Raw genomic sequence first — 20,936 nt, 5'->3', positions numbered from 1 at the left:
TCCTGGTTCTTATACTAGACATTTGTGGATATCAAACATGAGCTTATTCCCCAAACAAGAAAAACCCACAGAGCTCAGGTCTACGGGTAGGTCAACAACACTCTGCCTTCCTGTCTCAGAACTAGGCACATGGTAAGGCCTTTGGCATTCAGGGCTATGAAGGTTCAAATTATTAATATTTTTAGAGAAACTGGCTCTCATCTTTTGACACAGCACTTTATAATGAAACAGGGCCAGCATGGTAGCTCACACCTGTAATCCCAGCACTTGGGGAGGCCGAAGTGGGCGGATAATGAGGTCAAGAGATCAAGACCATCCTGGCCAACATGGCGAAACCCCATCTCTACTAAAAATAGAAATTAGCTGGGTGTGGTGGTGCCACCTGTAGTCCCAGCTACTCGGGAGGCTGAGGCAAGAGAATCACTCGAACCCGGGAGGCGGAGGTTGCAGTGAGCCTAGATCATGCCACTGCACTCCAGCCTGGAAACATAGCGAGACTCCATTTCAAAAAAAGAAAAGAGGAACATGCTCAGATATGCTTTCTTTTTTGGTTTTCTTTTAAAAATACATTAAAAGAATTTCAGAAGTATAACTATCGTCCATCTCTTTGAAATAAAGTTAGTTTGAATTTGTGACAGCATACACATTGAATGAAAAGAATGCTATAATCTCACATATTTTTAACTTTAATTTTGAAGTTTAATGATAAGATGTTTAAAGTATTCAGACAGAAGTTTAATCATCCATAGAATATGAGAAATAATTGGAGTTTAGTAATACATATTTCTTTCCGCTGCCTGGTTATTATAACCATTGCTTCATGTACCATAAATTAAAGTATATCTTGAACATTGCAGTCTTCTCTGCTCAAATGAATAATAGAAGCTAGGTAACTTTAGCAGATAAAAGTCAACACATTTATATCAAATCTGCAACGTATGTATTTATAGATGTTACATAGTCCCTACATAGAATAATTCTGAGGGGCTGATCTTGTATAAACCTAGGCTCATAAGTTAATACATATCACCTTTTACATTCGGTTTCAACTTTTCAAAATTGATGGATACCCTTTTATGAACATAAGTTAAATACTTGAACAGTTTCTTTGATTACATATGACCTCTTATAGAATAGGTTGATCATAAACATTACAGTTATCTGGGGCCTCTATTACTAAGTAAAGAAAGGTATTGGTAAGTTAGCTCATTTAGTTGTGCCTCAATTTCCTCTAAAAATGAGAACAATAACAATTTATGTGAAGATTTAACTAGTATTTTCTGAATAATTGGTGGATCTAAATACTTTAATATACAGCTGAAGTTCTATGTATAATATTCCCCTGAATAATCATCAATATGGTCTTGATTGCAATATTTCAGTGTTAAAAGAAAATGTCTCCACAAGAATTATTGTCTCATTAAGCATTAGGGAAAAACTGCAGTGTTTTTGTTTTTATTTGTGGCTTTTAAAAAATCTAATTATTTAACTCAAGATAAAAAATAACAATCTTCTTTGTTTTATCTAATTTAACAATATTCAATATTAAATCAATAGACTCTATTACCCATTAGCATTGTGAGACATTACATTTTACAACATTTATAGTAATCTTATGGACACCCAGACAAAATTATGTGTCTTAGTATTATATGTCTATATCACATATATAATATATATTCTGAGATATCTATATCTATATCTATATCTAGATATATATTACTGAATAGTTGGATAGTCTGAGGTTTTTTTTCATTCAGGCTCAGTTTTCCACTCTCCATTTGTAAAGTTTTCTAAAGATTCTTGGTAATTGCTCTGGCAGTAAAATGTATTCTCAAATTTTGGCCAATTTCAAAGTAGGTTTATTCATTCATTTAAAATACAAATTTTAGTCTTCCTTGAATAAAAATATACTGCTCACTATCAAATTCATGAATAATTTTCAACCTCACATAAGCAATCAAATAAATATACATCATCTCTAGTTAGTATAATGAGTCCTGTTTTGATTCATTGTTGATTTTACCCCACATGGGGGCTTGTGCTTACATACACAAGGAACAACAGTTGCAAAGACTAAAACGTGCAAGTTTGGAGTGGCTGGAATGAGCATGAGTTCTAGGAGCTCACCGTGGAAAAGCAGGCAGACTTGGAATGAGGTGGGCTTAAAGTCTGCAAGGGACCAATGCTGACCTCCACATAGAGGACCACCATGGCTAGATTTGTGTGGCTTGGGTGGTCCTGTTAGACCAGTGAGAAGAGGACTATAACTGGTCAAACATGAGGTGATATGGAATGAAAATAAACATATATTGATGAGAGTGAAGATGGAGCAACTTAGTTCACTTAGTTGTGCCTCAATTTCCTCTAAAAAATGAGAATGATTTACAGATTTAAGAATGATTTGCTGAGTGCTTGGTGGATCTCAGTACTTCCACATATGGCTGAAGTTCTATGTGTAATTTCCCCCTTAAAGGCATTAGAAATGATGTGATTCAATAGCTGCTTTGTAAAATGAATTATAAAGGCGGAAGTAGAGTCAAAGCTACTCCATCATGTTGGGCTAAGCAGTGGAATGGCTCGGTTGGGGCAGGTAAGGGAAAGCACAATGCTTAGACAGAAGATAATTAATCCAAAACAAACATCCGAGGCATGAAAAGCATAGCATATCCAGAGAAATATGGATTGTCTGGCACATTGTGTGGATCAGAAGAAGAGGCAAGCCATGAGGCTGGTGATCACATGAGGCGTAATCAGTGATCACTCAGAAATCTTGCTGCAGCATGTCTCCCTGATCCTGAGGGTCAGGGGAGCCAGTGGAGACACTGAAGCATTGGAGACAAAGGATCATGTTTATATTGTAGAGATGTCTCTCTGTGGGGTGAAGAATATGGACAAAAGTGAGAATAAAGTCTGAGGGAAGTTGGAAGCGTATTGCAACACGCAAAATTATCAGTGAGAAAAGTCAGTCTCACAGAGGGGCCCTGTGTGAGTGGACAGAATATTGATTTTATTATCAGTTAATTGGTGGGAGAATGTTATTGAAGGAAAGGAAGAAATAAGAAAAGGCCCTTGGGTTGGGGTTTCTGCATTTTCCTCTGTCTTATTGAGTGTAATCCACACGCAGTAGTCCTGCGTTGTTTCTGCCCTGTGTGCACTACCTTGGTTCACTGCCTTGTCGTCACTTTAATTTTTTAGGCACAAGACCTAAGCTGTTTAGGTACATCAGGAGCTTTTTCAAGTTAGTTTTTGTGACTTATTTTCCAGACTTTAAATTCACCAATTGTTTCATAAGTTGAAACCACATCCTCATCATTCCCTAAATAAGTCCTGCACTTTATGCAACGGCATCTTTCTCCCCAGCACTCCTTTGTCTGAAACACCCATCTGTGCTCTTTCAGTATCTCTGAGGTCCCTGCAAGTCAGTTAAAGCCATGAAACTCTCTGACCTGCAGTTTCTCTATTCATGAAATGAAGAAGGCAACACATATCCCACACACGTCAGATGGTATTTTGAAGATTGTAGACTGGACTTCTTAACCCCTCAAAAACCTGTTAGAAGTACCAGTTGTGTGATTTCTATGTGTCAAAATCCAATTCAGATTTTAAGATGTTAAACTCAGATGCCATCTTTTCCATGATATTTTCTATAACCCACGTGTTTGGACTGAATCTCTCCCACTTCAGTGCCCTTAGACTTCCTGATTCCTTTATTCCAGCACTTATTCTCTGTAGTATTAAACATGTTTGTGTAACTGCTAAATACTATTCGATCTTACCAAACTGCTAGCCCCTTGAAGGAAAAGTCATATATGCTATTTGATATCTCTCCTAGCATTAGCACGGTGCTTGGAGTCTTTCATCAGTAAGTAAGAAACAAAATCAAACGAGTCCATCTCTACTTTACTTTAGCAATCCCCTGCTTTTGCTAACTTGATATCTGGTGTCATCCAAGACAGCTCCATGGCCAGGCTTGAATTCTCTCATTTCTGTTCCTTAACTATAACCTCTTCCTTTCTATCAGCACCAAATTATCTCATTTCCTTTCTGATCTTTCTTAGCCCTTTCAATTACACAAGTCCATATACCTATTCAGGATCTAGTTGCATTGCCTAGATTGAGTTGCCTGTTCAGCCATGCAAATTATGTGGTTATTTTTCACTTTAAAATTTCCTATCACTGTGACCTCAGCGACTCCGATCTTACTACTTCCCAGCCCTCAATAACTCCAATTTAACTAAACAAATACCCTTTTCTTCCTGGCATGGCAGGATTCCCTGGCAAAAGTAATAAACTGTGTCTACTTCTTTATCTTTTGACCCTTAATGCAGCAGGTATTACATATGCAGATGCTTACCTGGCCAGAATTTTATTTTTCTCTTATTGGGTAATCCTAGTCACAATAGCTTTTCCATAATTTCTCTGTCTTTCTATTCCTGAATCCTGCCTATCTCTGGGACATTTGAAGCAGAAAGCATTGCCAAGCAAATCGTGAATATCTCACGACATCAGGAGAAGCACTACATTTTATATCTTTAACATATTTTTTTGTTAAAAGTTATAGGCTTTAAAAATATATATAGTATCTGATCAAATGTAATTTTTTATTCTGTGACTAAAGCCTACCAGAATACACATACTTCTTCAAGGGTTCTTTCTTTCTTTTTCTTTCTTTTTTTTTTTTTTTTTTTTTTTTTTTTTTTTTTTTTTTTTCAATTTTCCAAGACATTCAAGCACTCTAGAATACTGTCCTCTGGCTATGGCGAAATTAAAATTGATATTAATTAATGGAATCATATCATTAAATAAGTGTGTCATAAACTGGAAAAATGAAACAAATAGTGACTCTTATGCAAGATAATTTGCCCTAGATTGAAAGAACTATACAAAATTGATTAGAATTGTTCAAAGGAAGTGTGGACTTTTCCAAAGAGAGTTATGTATCTTAAGGGGATTATGGCAGTTTCTTTTATAATCCCACACAGAATTGTGTAAGAACAAGTAAAGGGGTTTATGCCAGATGAAGAAATACTTGCATGACTAATGGAGAGGGTCTTAAAGGTATTTAGTTGAAAGATTTCTAAAAACCATTTGTTGTTCTTGAGGTACACTGAGACCAGTCCTTATGGACCTCCTGAACAATCTGTGAAAGTGGAATGCAATCAGTTCAATTTCTGTATCCTGTGAGAATCATCAGGATGATGAAACTGCACGGGCAGGTGCCACATCAGACATGAGTGCTGTTTCTGTTTACAAGCACTTTTGCCATTGAGTCTTCCTTCTCCACTGGGCAAGGTGGCTCAGGCCTGCAATCCCTTTGGGAGGCCGCGGTGTGCGGATCACTTGAGATCAGGAGATTGAGACCAGTCTGGCCAACATGGCAAAAACCCATCTCTACTAAATAATACAAAAAGTAGCAGAGTGTGGTGGTGGGTGCCTGTAATCCCAGCTACTCGGGAGGCTAAGACAGGGGAAGTGCTTGAACCCAGGAGACAGAGATTGCAGTGAGCCGAGATCGTGCCACTGCACTCTAGCCTGGGTGACAGGGTGAGACTCTGTCTCAAAAAAAAAAAAAAAAAAGTCTTCCTTCTCAGTTAGTAACCAATGCTATGATGTGCTTAAATTTTATATTCCCTTTTCTTCCTCATCACATTTTATGAATATACCCTAACACATTGTGCTCCTTTCTCTACTATCAATATCTTTCTTCTAATACAATATTTTTTCATTAATTTGCTTCTACAATTATTCTGTCCAAAGTCACCACAAATTAATCAGTGTTTCTCAGTTCTTTCAGTATTTTTTTCTATAGTTGGTACAATCAACATTTTATTCTCCTTAAAACCCTGCCTGAAATATCTTCTATGACATCTTTGTGTCATAGTTCTTTCTTTGTCTGCCTATCTTTTTTCTGCCTTCATACATTCACTAATTGTGCTTTCTCTTCAGAGCCCCTGAAATGCACATTCCTAAAGCTTCCCCTCCTTCAATGAGCAACCATAAATTCAGTATTTACGGTAAGCCAGTTTCATAGTTGGCTTTAAAGTTAGAGGCCCGTTTGCTAAGATTGTTGTGCTACTGAAAGCACCATTCTCATGACCATTAAACTTGCCTACTGTTCAGATACTAAACATCATCCTCCGGGGCCAAATCTGTCATCGTCTGAAATGTCTTCACCTGAAAGGAAAAAGTGTGTGCTCTCTGGGAATAAATTATACATTCTACTGTCATTTCATAATTTTTAAAGTCCAAAAGCCTACTTTCAATACTATTGATTTCAATATTATTGCTCTTCATAGTGTTTTAGAAGCATGCAGTAGATTATAAATCCACCTAAAGAAAAAACTGAGATGAATTTTTTCATTAAAATTTAGTTAATAAATATTTATTGAGTACTTTCAGCCATAAAGTATGCTAAACACTGAGAGTACTCTGCAAATTTATGCTCCTCAAATTCACATATATACATAACAAATGTATATAATATTATATAAACTCTCACACACACATATTTATATGCTCATTTTGCATATAAAGAAAATAAAGCTTGGAGAGATTAAAAGGCCAGCCAGGTTTTATAACCTTCCTCTCTTACTCTAACGCCCTTGACACTGCAATATTATGCAATATTAAAACACGCTTCAAAATTTAAAGCAGATATTTATATCTGAATAAGGGTCATTACATTATGATAAATATAAACTGTGTTATTACTGATAAAAATGTCATTATGCTTTAATTTATATATACACAATAGTATGTGACTAACACAAATTGGTTGCAATTGTGAAACTAAAATTATGGGTTATGGCAAAAAAGCAACCAAGAAATAATATCCTAAGTTTGTGCCAAGCTAAATAATTTTCTTTATCTGTAATCATGGGCAGCACTATTCATAATAGTCAAAATGTGAACTCAACCTGAGTGTCCATCAGTGAATGAATGCTAAAGAAAGCGTGGTATATGTTTACTACATACGCACATATGTATACACATATATAAGTCTACATGTGTGTATATATATATATACGTGTGTGTGTGTGTATGTGTGTGTGTGATAGAATATTATTCATCCATGAATCAAGGGTAAATCACTTATTTACATTTTCTTGCCCCTTTCCCCTTTACTGAATCTACTACCACAGAATCAAACACAATGTCTCCCACTAACAGATATTAAATCAATATTGATTGGGTGAATGAATAAACAATAAATTAGCTCTTGAATGTGAACCTCTATGAAATCCATTCTGAATAGTGCTATGTTTGTAACTGCTTATTGCTGTCATGTATATTGAGCATAATTAATTCAGCTGATAAAGCTGTTGATGTGCTGAATGCCATAAAAATGAAAATCTAAGGAGTCATCTGGACCCATTCAGACAGTTCCTTCCTCGTCAGAAATTTCTCTAGCTAAATGTCTTCAAATAATGGAACTGTATATTTAAAAAATAAAAGGAAAATAAATGTATACTTTCAAAAATATACATTCTTTTAATAGCAATATTAACAGAGCTCTTAAGTCAGAGAAAAATAGAACTAAAAGAAATGAGGAGAAAGATTAAAAGTAGAATATATTTAAATAAATTGTTACATGAAAGCAATAGTAAAATATTTTGAAGTATCTAAAATATGTTTTTAAGTATATTCAAAATAAGCCACAAAATAAGAAAAAAAGAAATTAAAGTGTCTTATAACATCAATTTCTAACATTTTCTGAAATCAATATAAATTGTGTTAAATTGTAATAGTTATACATATATGGCTCTATATCTATAGTAATGTTTAGGCAATAACTAAAACAATAACAAAAAGATGAATATATGAAAATTGAATAGAGGGAATATTAAATAACAAATATTTCTAATTACTACAAAAAGTAAGAAAATAAAACAGCACAAAAACTAGTGTGTTGAGAAAAAGGACTTTGAGATATATGTATATCTCCACAGTATAAAATCCAACAAATCAGTTTCCAAATGGACAAAAGACATAAACAGACACTTCACCAAAGAAGATATATTGATGGTGAATAAGTACATTAAAAAAACAGTTCAATGTCATTATAATATGCAAATCAAGGCCACAGGGACATGTCAGTCATGCCCGTCAGAGTGGTTCAATAAAGCAACAACATTAGCTGCTGGCAGAGATGTGGAGAAACAGTAATTCCTACATTGTTGGTAGGATTGTAAAATTGGACAATCACTCCAGAGAGTGATTTTGCTACTTCTTTAAAGATTAAACAGTATTATAATAAAACCCATTAGTTGCACTTTTGAGTATTTATCCAAAGAAATGGAAATGTATGTTCCCAAAAATCTACATACAAATGTTCACAGCCTCATTATTTAGAATAGTCAATAACTGGAAGCAATCTAGATGTTTCTTAAAAGTTGAATTTTTTTAATGCACTAAATCTGTATACCATAGGATATCACTCAGAAATGAAAAGGAATGAACAACTGAAAAATAAAACTACTTGGAAGAATCTCCAGAAAATTATCTTGTGGGAGAAAAACAACAACAGTAACAAAAAAAACAGACATATAGACCAAAGGAACAGAATAAAGAACCCAGAAATCAATTATCTCATTTAAGGCCAACTCACATTCAGTAAAGGTGGGAAGCTTGGAGAAATGGCAGCCTCTTCAATAAATGCTGCTGGGAAAATTGAAGATCCATGTGCAAAGAATGAAACTAGAGCCCTATCTCTCACCATACACAAAAATAAAATCAAAATGGATTAAATACTTATATCTAAGGCCTGAAACTATGAAACTGCTAGAAGGAAAGACTGGGGAAATGCTCTGGGACTTTAGTCTGAGGAAAGATGTTTTTGTGCCAAAATAGACAAATGTTAGTACATCAAAGTTAAAAGCTTCTGCACAACAAGAGAAAACATAAAGTGAGAGACAACCTACAGAATGGGAAAAAATATTTTCAAATGATCCATCTGATAAAGAATTACTGATCAGAATATATAAGATGCTCAAACAACTTGATAAAAAGCATCTGATTTAAAAATCAGCAAAATATTTGAACAGACATTTCTAAAAAGAAGACATACATATGATCAACAGGTATATGAAAAATTGTTCAACATCACTAATCATCAGAAAGATGCAAATCAAAACTACAATGAGATAGCTCACCCCAGTTAAAATGGCATATGTTTGAAAGACAGGCAATAACAAATGCTGGTGAGGTTGTGGAGAAAGGGGAACCCTTATGCACTGTTGGTGAAAATGTAAATTAGTACAACCGCTATGTCAGAACAGTGTGGAGGGTTCTCAGGAAACTGAAAACTAGACTACCATATGATCCAGCAATATCACTAGTAGGTATACATTTTTAAAAGAGGGAATTAACATGTTGAAAAGACATCTGTGCTCCTGTGTTTATTGCAACACTATTCCTAACAGCCAAAATGTGAAATCAAACTAAGTATCCATCAGTGGATGAATGGCTGAAGAAAGTATAGTATACATTTATCCAGGCATGGTGGCTCACGCCTTTAATCTCAGCACTTTGGGAGGCCGAGGAGGGTGGATTACTTGAGGTCAGATGTTTGAAACCAGCCTGGCCAACATGGTGAAACCCCATCTCTACTAAAAATACAAAAAATTAGCCAAGCATGGTGGCATGCATCTGTAATCCTAGCTGCTCAGGAGGTTGAGACAGAATAATCACTTGAACCCGGGAGATGGAGGTGGCAGTGAGCCAAGATCATGCCATTGCACTCCAGCCTGGGCAACAAGAGCAAAACTTCATTTCAAAAAAATAATAATAATAAGTAGTATACATATACTACATTCATATATATATGCAATAGAATATTATACATCCCTGAAAAAAAGGATATAATTCTCTCATTTGTAGCAACATGGGTGGAACTGGAGGTCATTATGTTGTGGGAAATAATCCAGGCACAGAAAGACAAGTATTACATGTTTTCACTCATATTTGAGTGAGAGCTAAAAAAGTTGATATCATTAAAATAGATAGTAGATTGTTTATTACCAGAGACCAGAAAAGTTAGAAGGGAAAGAGAATGAAGAGAAGTTGATTGATGATTACAAATATATAGCTTAACATAAGAAAAAAGACTTAGTATTAAATAATTCAAAAGGTCTCTCTCTCTCTCCCTCTCTCTCTCTCTCTCACACACACACACACACACACACACACACACACACGTAAAATCTGAATGGTGAATTTTGTCAGGTCAATTTCCTGGCTGGGATAGTGTACAATAGTTTTGCGACACGCTACCATTGGGATAATAATCAAAGAGTAAATGAAAGTACTGTTTCCCACAAGTGCATGTGAATTTATAGTTTTTTCAAAATAAAATGTTTAATCATAAAAAAACTAGGATTTCCAATAGCAAACAATAAGATGGTATAATAATAATATATCTGTAATTACATTAAAAGTAACTAGACTAATTTGATTTAATGACCAAGTTTGTTACTTTGGATTAAAAACAAAAAAGAAAAATCCAAATATATATATGCAATATATAGGTGTGTATATACACATATATATTTAATGCAGAAGGGACACATTTTATACAATACGACTAAGAAAGTTTTAACAAATAGGATGGAAAAATATACAAGTAGATATTAATAAACAGAAATCTGGTTCTTATTTATCCTAATACAGGTAGAATAGACTTAAAGGCAAGAAACATTTCCAAAGGTATAGGACATGCCATAATTATCAAGCATCATACAAAAGAAATTTATAAAAATTCTAAATCTAATTGTATCTGACAACATAATTAAGTATATACAGCAAACACTGAGTCAACAAAATAGAGAAATACACAAATCTACCATCACAGTGGGACACTTTACCATGTTTCTCCAAAACTTAATATAATAATCAGAAAAAAAGATCATGAGTGATGCAGAGGATCAGAGCCTTTAATGAACACATATGACCTAGTTAAAATATGTACAACACAGCACTAAAAAAAAACATAGCAATACTCATCCTTTAAAAATGCATACAAAATATTTCCCAAAATAACTTACATGCTGAGTAAAATCAAGCCTCAACATATACCAAAGGATTGAGATCATTCAGCCTGAAATTATACTAAATAGCAATAGCAAAAATAGGTAATTAGAAAATCTCAAAATATTTTGAAATTTTGTGGTGTACTTTTAAATAGTTCATAGAACAAAGAAGTAATTGTAACAAAAATATAAAACATCATTAAATGAATTTTTTTAAAACACATAAATATCAATACTTGTGGATTTCTTATGCTGGCAAAGACCGAGTGGCCTCATTCTTCTCAGATGCTTCCTGATGCAGCTAAAAAACATCACACATAACATGACAAAAGTATTGGAAGCTGCTGCAAGGTGAACAATTAACCATGAATGCCTAGGGACGTCAAACTCAGGAATAAAAAACTATTAAGTGCCTTGAGTTTTCCTATTGCCTCTTGCATATCCTAGGCACGACCTTCTGAAGCCTCCAATCTGATCGGCAAACAGCAAGATTTTTTAAAATATAAAGACTCCAATGAAAGCCTGTTGCTCCTTTTTTAAAGGACTGGAGAATGAGTACACTAAAAACAAAACAAAGCTCTTTGGCAATACCTGCCCTAATCCAGCCAAGTACCAATGGAAGCACTGTCCCCCTGTTCCTAAGGTTTTCAGCAGGGCTTGGCAGGAAAGTGGTCTTCTGTCCTACACCTAAAAGAAGCAAGCTCCAATTTCCCTGCCAGGGTAGTGTCAGTGGGGTGTCATGGACAGCTGAACCTTCATACTCACCTGCAGCAATTAGTCTAAATGGGCCTGTAGGAGATGGAACAAGTAAGTACTATGCCCTTCCATGCTGGCAAGTGTGGTCCATCAAGGAGCCGAGTCTCTGCCACCATCATCACCACGGTGGAATGAGGTGGTGGGAGGTGGAGCTAGTTGCCCTCACCTATCCGTCCACTTCCTCCCTTGTATCAGTAGAGTTTCTTGTGAGGCTTAGCTTCTACCTCCATCCTGTAGCTACCAAGCAATGTGAATGGTCCTGTCCATCTACCTTTCCAGGTGTCAGCAAGGTGCAGTAGGAAACTTAACATATACACCCACCCATCCTCACAATACAACACAACGAAGAGATTGCCTGCTAAAGTCAACAACAGCAATAACAAGAATAACAACAACAAAACCAGGTTAAATAGGAACCCGAGTCTCAACATTTAATATCCAAAACGTATAGGATGATTTTTTAAATTCCTTTGTCACATAAATATTCAGGAAAATCACAAGTTGAATGAGAAAAAAATTAATGATATTAACAGTGAAATAAATGAGATACTGAAATTATCTCACAAGGATTTTACACTAACCATCCTAAAAATGCTTCAACAAGCAATTACAAGTTTTCTTGAAACAAATAGAAATATTTTTTTAAAAAACTGCAAAAAATCAGTTATTTTTAAAAGGATAAACTAGAACTGAAAAATACATCAACAAAAAATAAAATGCTGAATAGGCTGAAGAGCAGAGTTAAAGGACGGGAAATAAAATTTAAAAATATAAATACAGATCAATAAACTTTTCCCAATCTCTTTAATGGAAAGAAAACAGATTTTTTTTTTAAAGTTTCTCAGTGATGTGCAGGACAATAATAAAAGGTTTAATAATTGCATTATCAGAAATCCAGAGGGAGAGAATAGAAAGTGGGATTGACCAAATGTTTGAAGGAATAAAGGTCAAAATTTTCCTAATTTGGTGAAAGTCACAATCATACAGAGTTAAGAAGCAGAATAAAGCCCATTTTGGAGGAACTTAAGAAATGTGTGCCAACATAAATCGTAACTAGTCTTCTTAAACTGAAGAAAAAGAAATAAAAATTCTTTAAAACAGAAAGAACGTATTACTTAGACGGGACACCAATTTGAATGACAGTGGACATTAATACCTGACATATTTCAGGTACTGAAAAAATAGAACTGTCAACTCCAAAGTCTAGATCCCAGGAAATTCTCCTTAGGAATGAAAGTAAAATAAACATATTCTTAGATAACTGAAAACTGAAGGAATTACATGCTAGCAAATCTACCTTTAGAGAATGTCTAAAAAATTACCTAAGCATAAAGGAAACGATAAAAGAAGCTTTGAAATTCAGAAAGATCATCGATGGGTACGCTTTGGGTTAAGTATAATGAATTATCCTTTCCATGAGTTTTTAAAATCTTATTTGATGGTTGAAGCAAAACCCCTAATACCATCTGATACTCTTTGATGTATGTATAGGAAATTAAGGTAACTTCTTTACAAACAGGAAAGATAAAGGAGTCTTAATGGAAGCAACATTTCTATACTTCATCTGAAGTGGTAAAAGGTTACCAGTAGATTGTGATACATTACCTACATATATTACAATACGAGCAGCCAGTCAGAAAACTATACAATGTGATATACTCAAAAATACTGTAAATAGGTCAAGAGGTAATTTTAAACTTGCAGGAGTAACTAAAACAATCTTTGATGGAAATGTGAAAATCTGACTACATGTATTAGGAAAAAAAGTCTTAAAATTAATTATCAAAAGAGGAGCTGGCAAACTACAGCCTATGGAACAAATCTAGCCTGCCATCTGTATTTGTAAATAAGTTTTATTGGAACAAAGGTGTGTTCATTTATTTATATATTGTATACGGCTATTTTTGTGCCACAAGAGCTTGAGTACTTTGTGACAGAGACATTAAAGCCTGCAAAGTATAAAATATTTACTATATAGCTCTTTACAGAAAAGTTTCCCAACCCCTGGAAATTTTTTCTCAAAAATCTGTAAGAACACAAAATCAAGCTGAACAATTTAAGACATTGAAACAATCAGGGAAAAAGCAGAAACTCATAAAGTATATATATAAGTTAAGTGATTCAAGAAAGACCCAAATTAATCATTTTTTAAAAAGTAACCAAATGTACAACTCCTTAGCAAAACTGACCAAGATTAAAAAAAAAAAAATTCAAGAATGAAAAGGAGGACACTACTATATCTTGCATTTATTAAAATAGACAATAATAGAATGTTAAAAGCTGAAAATAAATCTTATAATTTAGACAAACTATGCTCCAGGCATGTGGTTTATGCCTGTAAACACGGCACTTTGGGAGGCTGAGGCAGGCAGATCTCTTGAGCCCAGGAGTTCAAAACCAACCTAGGCAACATGGTGAAATGCCGTGTCTACAAAAAACAATACAAAAAAAAAAAAAAAAATTAGCTGGCCATGGTGGCATGTGCCTGCAGTCCCAGATACTAGGGAGGCTGAAGCAGGAGGGTCACTTGAGCCCAGGAGATGGAGGTTGTAGTAAGCCAAGATCACCCCTCTGCACTCCAGCTTGGGCAATAGAGCTAGACCCCGTCTCAAAATAAATGAACAAACAAACAAATAAATAAATAATCTATGCAATATTCTTGAGAAGTAAACAACACAAAAGGAAAAATGAAACTTAATAAAAGTAGCTATTAAATACATTGAGTCCATTACAATAAGTGAATAGCAGAATGGGGGCTTTGATTTGTGTTTTTGTCATCAGAATAATAAGTGTTTAACTATGTTAGTTTATTCTTTTGAAGCTCTTCTTTCTACTATCAAAACATACTAAAATCGTAAGGCATGTTGTGATATATTAAAAGCTTGACTAAAGGTCTCTTTTTAAATAAACAAAATTCATAACTCCTATTCACGGACTCACCGACTCAAATCTGTGCCGGGCACATACTGAGAGAAGCGTGAATGAAGTAGAGGGATCAGCCTGAGGTCGCACCACCGCTTCTCCCACCGCAAGCCTGGAGATGTCGGCCACGATGAGCATGACAATGTGTCCTGAAAAGAAGACAAAAGTTCAACATGATTTATTTTTCTTCTGTGCTTTGAGTTTCTGTGTCTCAAACCCATTCATCTGGGAAATGTTGTTTTTACTCCAAGTGATCAAAAGACTTTTATGGAATATCATGAGAATTCCGTATTATGGACAAGAAAACATACCGGTTAACTTATTTATTTATGGAATGCTGTAAGAAGTTGAGAAAGAAATCATTGAGATTAAGAATGCTAGTGAAAATTTATTTTAAAATGAGGAGTGGAGATGAAATAAGGATAAGAGTGTGACAACATAATTTATTCAAGAACAGAAAAAGTGGGAAAAACTAACTATACTTAACCAGTAAGCGACAAAAATAAGAATAAGCTGCAGTTCATTCAATTAGCAAGTGTTTTATGAATGCCAAACACAAAAGTTTTTTTTTTAATTTATCAGTTTCTTGCATATATTTTTGATTAGAATGAGTATTCCTATAAAACAACTTTCAAAACACTACTCAAGGAAATCTGTGCTCATTTTTCTAACTTCATGTTCCTAAAAAGTTTATACTTATGTAGTTTTAATTGGGTATCAGGGCAACTATGGCTGGCTTAAAATTAAACATATCTTAAGTTTTGTTGGAAGTTTTTTTTTTCCTTTATATATAGAGGAGACATATTCGAATATAATTTGGGCTTTTTTACTTAATTCATGCTTCTTTCATTATTTCAGCTTTACTGTTAAAACTTTTCCCTGGCACCAGCACATCAAATAGTACTAATATTTAAATTGGCATGTGTTGTAAGTGCGTCAAAGCTCAATTTGCCCAGTAAACTGTTAACATCGCCGTGTCTTTATTCACTAATTTTTGAGTGATGGTCTTAGAAGAACATTCTATATTAGTCTAGATATTTAGATACTAAAACTCTGCTAAGTCTAAATATTATTGAGCATTACACTCAGGTATTAATTTCTTTAACAATGCTTCCAGTGAAAAACAGTACTATGTTTACTAAACGGTGTATGTTGCCTGGCATTTTTATGTTAATTGTTGCAGATTGACCAAGTAAAAATGTACTAAGTCAGCGGAGAAGTTCAGAATACCTGGAAGGGTGGACTGGCTAAGATCACTTAGTGAGGGTTTCCTACTAGTGACTCAGTGAGCACCCAAACCCCAGGTCACCTGTCCTTCAATGCTAGCCAGTTGCTTTTTATGCTTCTCTGGTGACTCCAAAGGCACAAACCTAGGTTTCATATCACTCTTTCTCCTGGCCTCATGTCAGCTGTTATGGATGATCAGGATGTGACGTGAGGTCAGATCTTCATGTCAGCTGTTATATGTACAGTCAGTTCATGACATGAAGTCAGTTCTTCATGTCAGCTATTGCAGGTGGTCAGCACATGACATGGATCAGCTGGGTGACAGTACAAGGTGGGGAGGGCTTTAAGCTGCAAATCAGAATCAGACCGCTTAGATTTGAATCCCAATTTCCCAACTGACTAATTCATTGCCTGGAGGCAAGTTTTGTAGTCTCTGTCTTACTGTGTTTATCTTCAAAGTGGTGATAATAATGGTAACAACTGGTAAGATCATAGCAACAAATAAGAAAGTTCTTAGAATATAGCCCAGCTAAAAACTCCATACTATTTTCAATATATCTAAAAGGCTAACGGTAATTTTACATTTACGAAAATAGACTGATTAGATGCATGGCTTGGTAGCCGTAAGTAAAAAGTATCAAATAATGTATTCTCAAAAAATAATAATATGCTCAAATAATGGGCAACATTTTTTCTAACACGGAATTTTTAGAGAGGACATTCTTAGGAGTATTACTGTTACTATTTATATATGAACTTTAATAATACCTGCCTGTACTAAGTGCTTGATTTATACCCTTTGCAACATCTTTGAAATACAAAGCTATTACTATGTCCGTATTTGAATGGAAAAACAGGTGTTTTAGTTTTAGTTTTTGTTTTTTTGAGACAGGCTCTCCTCTATCATTTAGGAGTGCAGTGGCACCATCAAAGCTCAGTGCAACCCCCACCCTCAGGGCTCAAGTGATCCCCCTGCTTAGCCTCCCAAGTAGCTGGGACTACAGGTGCCTGCCACTATGCCCAGCTAATTTTTGTATTTGTAGTAGAGATGGGGTTTCACCATGTTGGCCAGGCTGGTCTTGAACTCCTAACCTCAGGCGATTTGCCTACCTCAGCCTCCCAAAGTGTTAGGATTACAGGCGTAAGCCAAGAAGGTTTATTTAAGAAGCATTTTATTATATTTATTATTTTTCTTCATGAGGGAACATGAGGAAGCAACAATACTGCATGGAAGACTTGGATAAACAAACCAGGTTTCTGTGGCCAGGCCGCAGATGGCCACAGGGATTGAAAGTGGCCCAAGACCAAGCCAGCTGCCCAGAGCAAGGCTGGCAATGACTGAAACTCCCTCCCAGAAGCCCAGTGCACACACACTCCTAAGTTCTAAGCAAACAGTTTACCCAAGTCACCCAGCCAGCAAAGGGCACCCCCAGGATTCACTCAGACTGGCACTTCTTTGATAGCAGAGCTAACAGATCTACTGCAACACATTTAATATTCAACACTGATAATCAGAGGTGAAACACTGGAAAAATAATTTGAATTTTTTTACTTGTTGACTTCACACTTTGGTTATACAGCTTCAGGTATATTATTTAAAGATGCTGTTTCATCTTTCATAAAAGACAATAATTTCTCTCAAATTTTATGTTTCATCAATAAATGGGATAGAAAATGTCAAAGACAGGGGTAATGAGATGTTGAGGACTCACTAATCACCAATACATGAGTATGGTAGGTTTTACAAAGCATATCAATACACTTCATAGATTGACAGGTATGGAAATATATGTGGCCTTTGACATTCTTTCTTGTGGCATCTTGACTTGATGCCTTTATCTACCAAAGGTATAACTATGTCACTTTCTTATGTTTCTTCTTTATAAGAAATATGTAATAAGTCCCATTTCAGTTATCTGACTCAACAGAGTTGATGTATTTCATATCGTAGACCTGTTATTTACAGTGAAACACAAGCGATCCTTTAAACAATTTTTCTCCTTACTTAAAGGAGTATAAAATTATGTAAATTTATGTAAATAGAAGATAAATTTACTTTCCAATCATTTTTTGGAATAATAGATTTATTTTATTTTATATTGCATAAAATATAAAATCACTTTTGTGCTTTTGAGAAACATGACTACTTTTCAGGAGCCCTACTCTACAATGTCAAAAATATTGTTTCCTAAAATATTAATAATATCATTGGAAAAAGCAACATTTATATGTCCTTGTTCTTTTTCCAAAACTTTACACATGCCACATAATAACCTCAAGAATAACTATCTTACCAAAACAGAACTGTACACAGGACAAACTGCCGACCCAGATTTTATTAAGGATTTGGTGGCATAGGGTGTAGTAAATAAAAGTGTACAGTCTGGTTGGCTGAGTATCTGAGTCAGAGTCTTTTGGTAAGCACAAAACAAATCCTTCTACTCCATCTCTAGAGAGAAGAAAATCAGTGAATCTGGGCTGGGGCTTAGGAGGCAAGGTCTTGCATGGCAAAACAAGTGACTCTCCTTTACCTTAAAATTAGTGATGTCACACATCCTTAGAAGGACTATTTTATGTAGGATGATGGAATGTTGCTAATATAGTATAAGCCTTTATTTCCTCTCAAACTTAAAATGCTGCCTTAAAATACAGTAAGGACATGTTAGAAAACTAGAAGAATACCTACTTACGCAAAATTTGCTTCAGATCAAGCTATAGACGTTGAAATGGGAGTTTGTAAGCCAGGGATAGATCTGAGAATTTAGACACATAAGAGAATCAATCAAATGTTTCTTTTAAGCAGACTGTGTATGATGTGCACATATTCTGTGGAACAAAAACTTTCCTCACAATGCACTCTTCCTTCCAAATGTCCACTGTCTGTTGTTACTTCACGTCTTTGACCTCTCCTAATTTTGTATATCTCTGAGTAGAGACGTTCTCCACTCGCCATTCTTCCATCAAAGCTTATTCAAGTTACAGAAGGAACAGCACGGGCTAGCCCTGCCTGTGTGAGCCTGTATGGTCTGGGTACCATTGTGGGTTAGCGTTCCCATGTGGGCAACAAAGCACACAATGGTTTGTAGTCTCTCAACTTAGGTTGATTTCAGTTTAGTCAGATGTTCAAAGTCTCTACAGCTCTTTATCTCTGCTATTAGAATGCTGCTACTCATTCTTCTTTTTCTGCTTATGTTATAGTTAATTTTATAAATTTGTTTACAGATCTGGATCTTAAAATTTTTGTGTGTTAAAATCATAATTAACTGCTGTCCAAAGTATAATAATTAGCAGTTTATTTCCACAGAGTAAGTTCTCAACAAAAATGCATTTAATTGATGTGCATTGAGATTTTTGTCTTTATTTTGAATATACTTTATTTTGTTTTCATATGTTTTTATTATCTTCTATAGCATCATGATAAATACTTTCAATTTCCTTACACTGAAATATCTTCAGCAATGTCTAAAGAATGTTCAATCCTAATGCTAAAATGAGAATAAAATGTGCCTCTGGAAATGGGAAGATAAAGCTCTGGTAAGAAGAATGTATGACAGTTACTTTTTAAAAATTTTATAAAACTGGATTTATTTAGGATCAGTCATATTATAGAATTGGAGTGGTTTTCTTCTTGTAATTATAGCTTTTTAAGGGAGGGCGTTATTCTGTACATGTTTTTCTGTATGTCAATGGAATGGGTTAAAAACAAACCAGAATGATTTCTACTCTTAGACCTGCCACTCTGGTGCTTCTGCTTCTCATTATTATACAGAAGTTTGTGGGTATAAGGCAAGACCTAGAACAAAACAGTTCCTAACAGCTGTCTCCCACTCTGAAGGAATTTGCTCTTGTTTCTGTCTTAGGAGCAGAGTTGAGATGGAGATTCTTGTGTAAGAGACATGTGGAGCAGGCACTCTCAGGAGAAATCCCTGAGGACTGACAGAAGCAGGACATGTGATACCTAACACTTGGTGAGCTCTAACTCCCAGGCAAAGGGGATCCAGACAAGAGGGATGAACTGTAAATGGGCATAACCAACACCTCCAGCAACTGAGGGCGGAGCCATCAGAGTAGTGAAGGAAAATGTGAGAGCACGGAAGTTATCAAAGGCATCTGGAATGGGAGGGAAGAAGGTGAACAAAGCAATTACAAAAGCAAGAGGTAAAAATTTGGTTGGAGACTGTAAGAAGTCTGTAGAATTGAGAAGGGAGCCGATGAGAATATATATACATATATATAAAAATATATATAAATTTTTATTTATATATTATACATATATTTTTTATTTATATATATTATATATATATAAATTTTTATTTATATATATTATATATATATAAATTTTTATTTATATAAATATATATTTAGGTTACATTTTTAAATATTATTTTTTTCATTGGGAAAACTGTATATTTCCTCATGAATTTTAAGTCGCTCCAATCATGCTGTATTGTGGTTTTAAATATCATTTATTATGTGGCAATTATTTCTCTGGCAAAAAAAAAGTTTAAAAGATGGCTAAATGAAATATGTCCAGCTGAGGTTGATTTTAGAGAATGTCCTTACATTTGGACAGATAACCTTTGGTCTTGGCAAATTTCCTTTTATCATGGAAAAAAGTCGACAACTTGATGGCCTAAGGTACTCAGCTGAGGAGTAATACCAGGGCAATCAGGTACAATGAAGGTCATTCAGGGCTGAAGATGTGTCAAAGGATTGCTTTGAACTAAAATGCCACTATTTGGACAAAAATGTCAAATGCAGGATGAATCATATGAGTCGGGAGAAGAAGCTACATGATGTATGTACCATAATATGTGGAATTGAACAATAAAATTCTGCTTAAGGTCAGTTCTGCTTCTCTTCTTGTTTGTGAGCATGAAAGATAATTGTTAGATCTGCCTATAACCAGGGAAAATTATTTCTTTAAGAATGTGTGAGTGTTTTGAAGAATGAAAAACAAGGAACTTCAAACATGTTTATAGGATATTAAAATCAATTTAC

At 34.9% G+C, this 20,936-nt stretch overlaps 1 protein-coding gene across 1 annotated transcript in view; it reads right to left on the bottom strand.

Moving 5' to 3' along the window:
* SNTG1 (syntrophin gamma 1) overlaps window positions 1–20,936 on the bottom strand; it is a 610,136-nt gene that overhangs the window by 234,839 nt on the left and 354,361 nt on the right. Inside the window, exon 11 of the mRNA XM_017531764.2 lies at window positions 14,727–14,857. Coding sequence (XP_017387253.1) covers window positions 14,727–14,857 — 131 coding nt within the window. The remainder of the gene's footprint in view (window positions 1–14,726; window positions 14,858–20,936) is intronic.

The sequence above is a fragment of the Cebus imitator genome, unplaced genomic scaffold (genome assembly GCF_001604975.1).
Source record: "Cebus imitator isolate Cc_AM_T3 unplaced genomic scaffold, Cebus_imitator-1.0 Scaffold73, whole genome shotgun sequence".
NCBI lineage: Eukaryota > Metazoa > Chordata > Mammalia > Primates > Cebidae > Cebus > Cebus imitator.
This window is presented reverse-complemented; position numbering and strand designations above follow the sequence as displayed.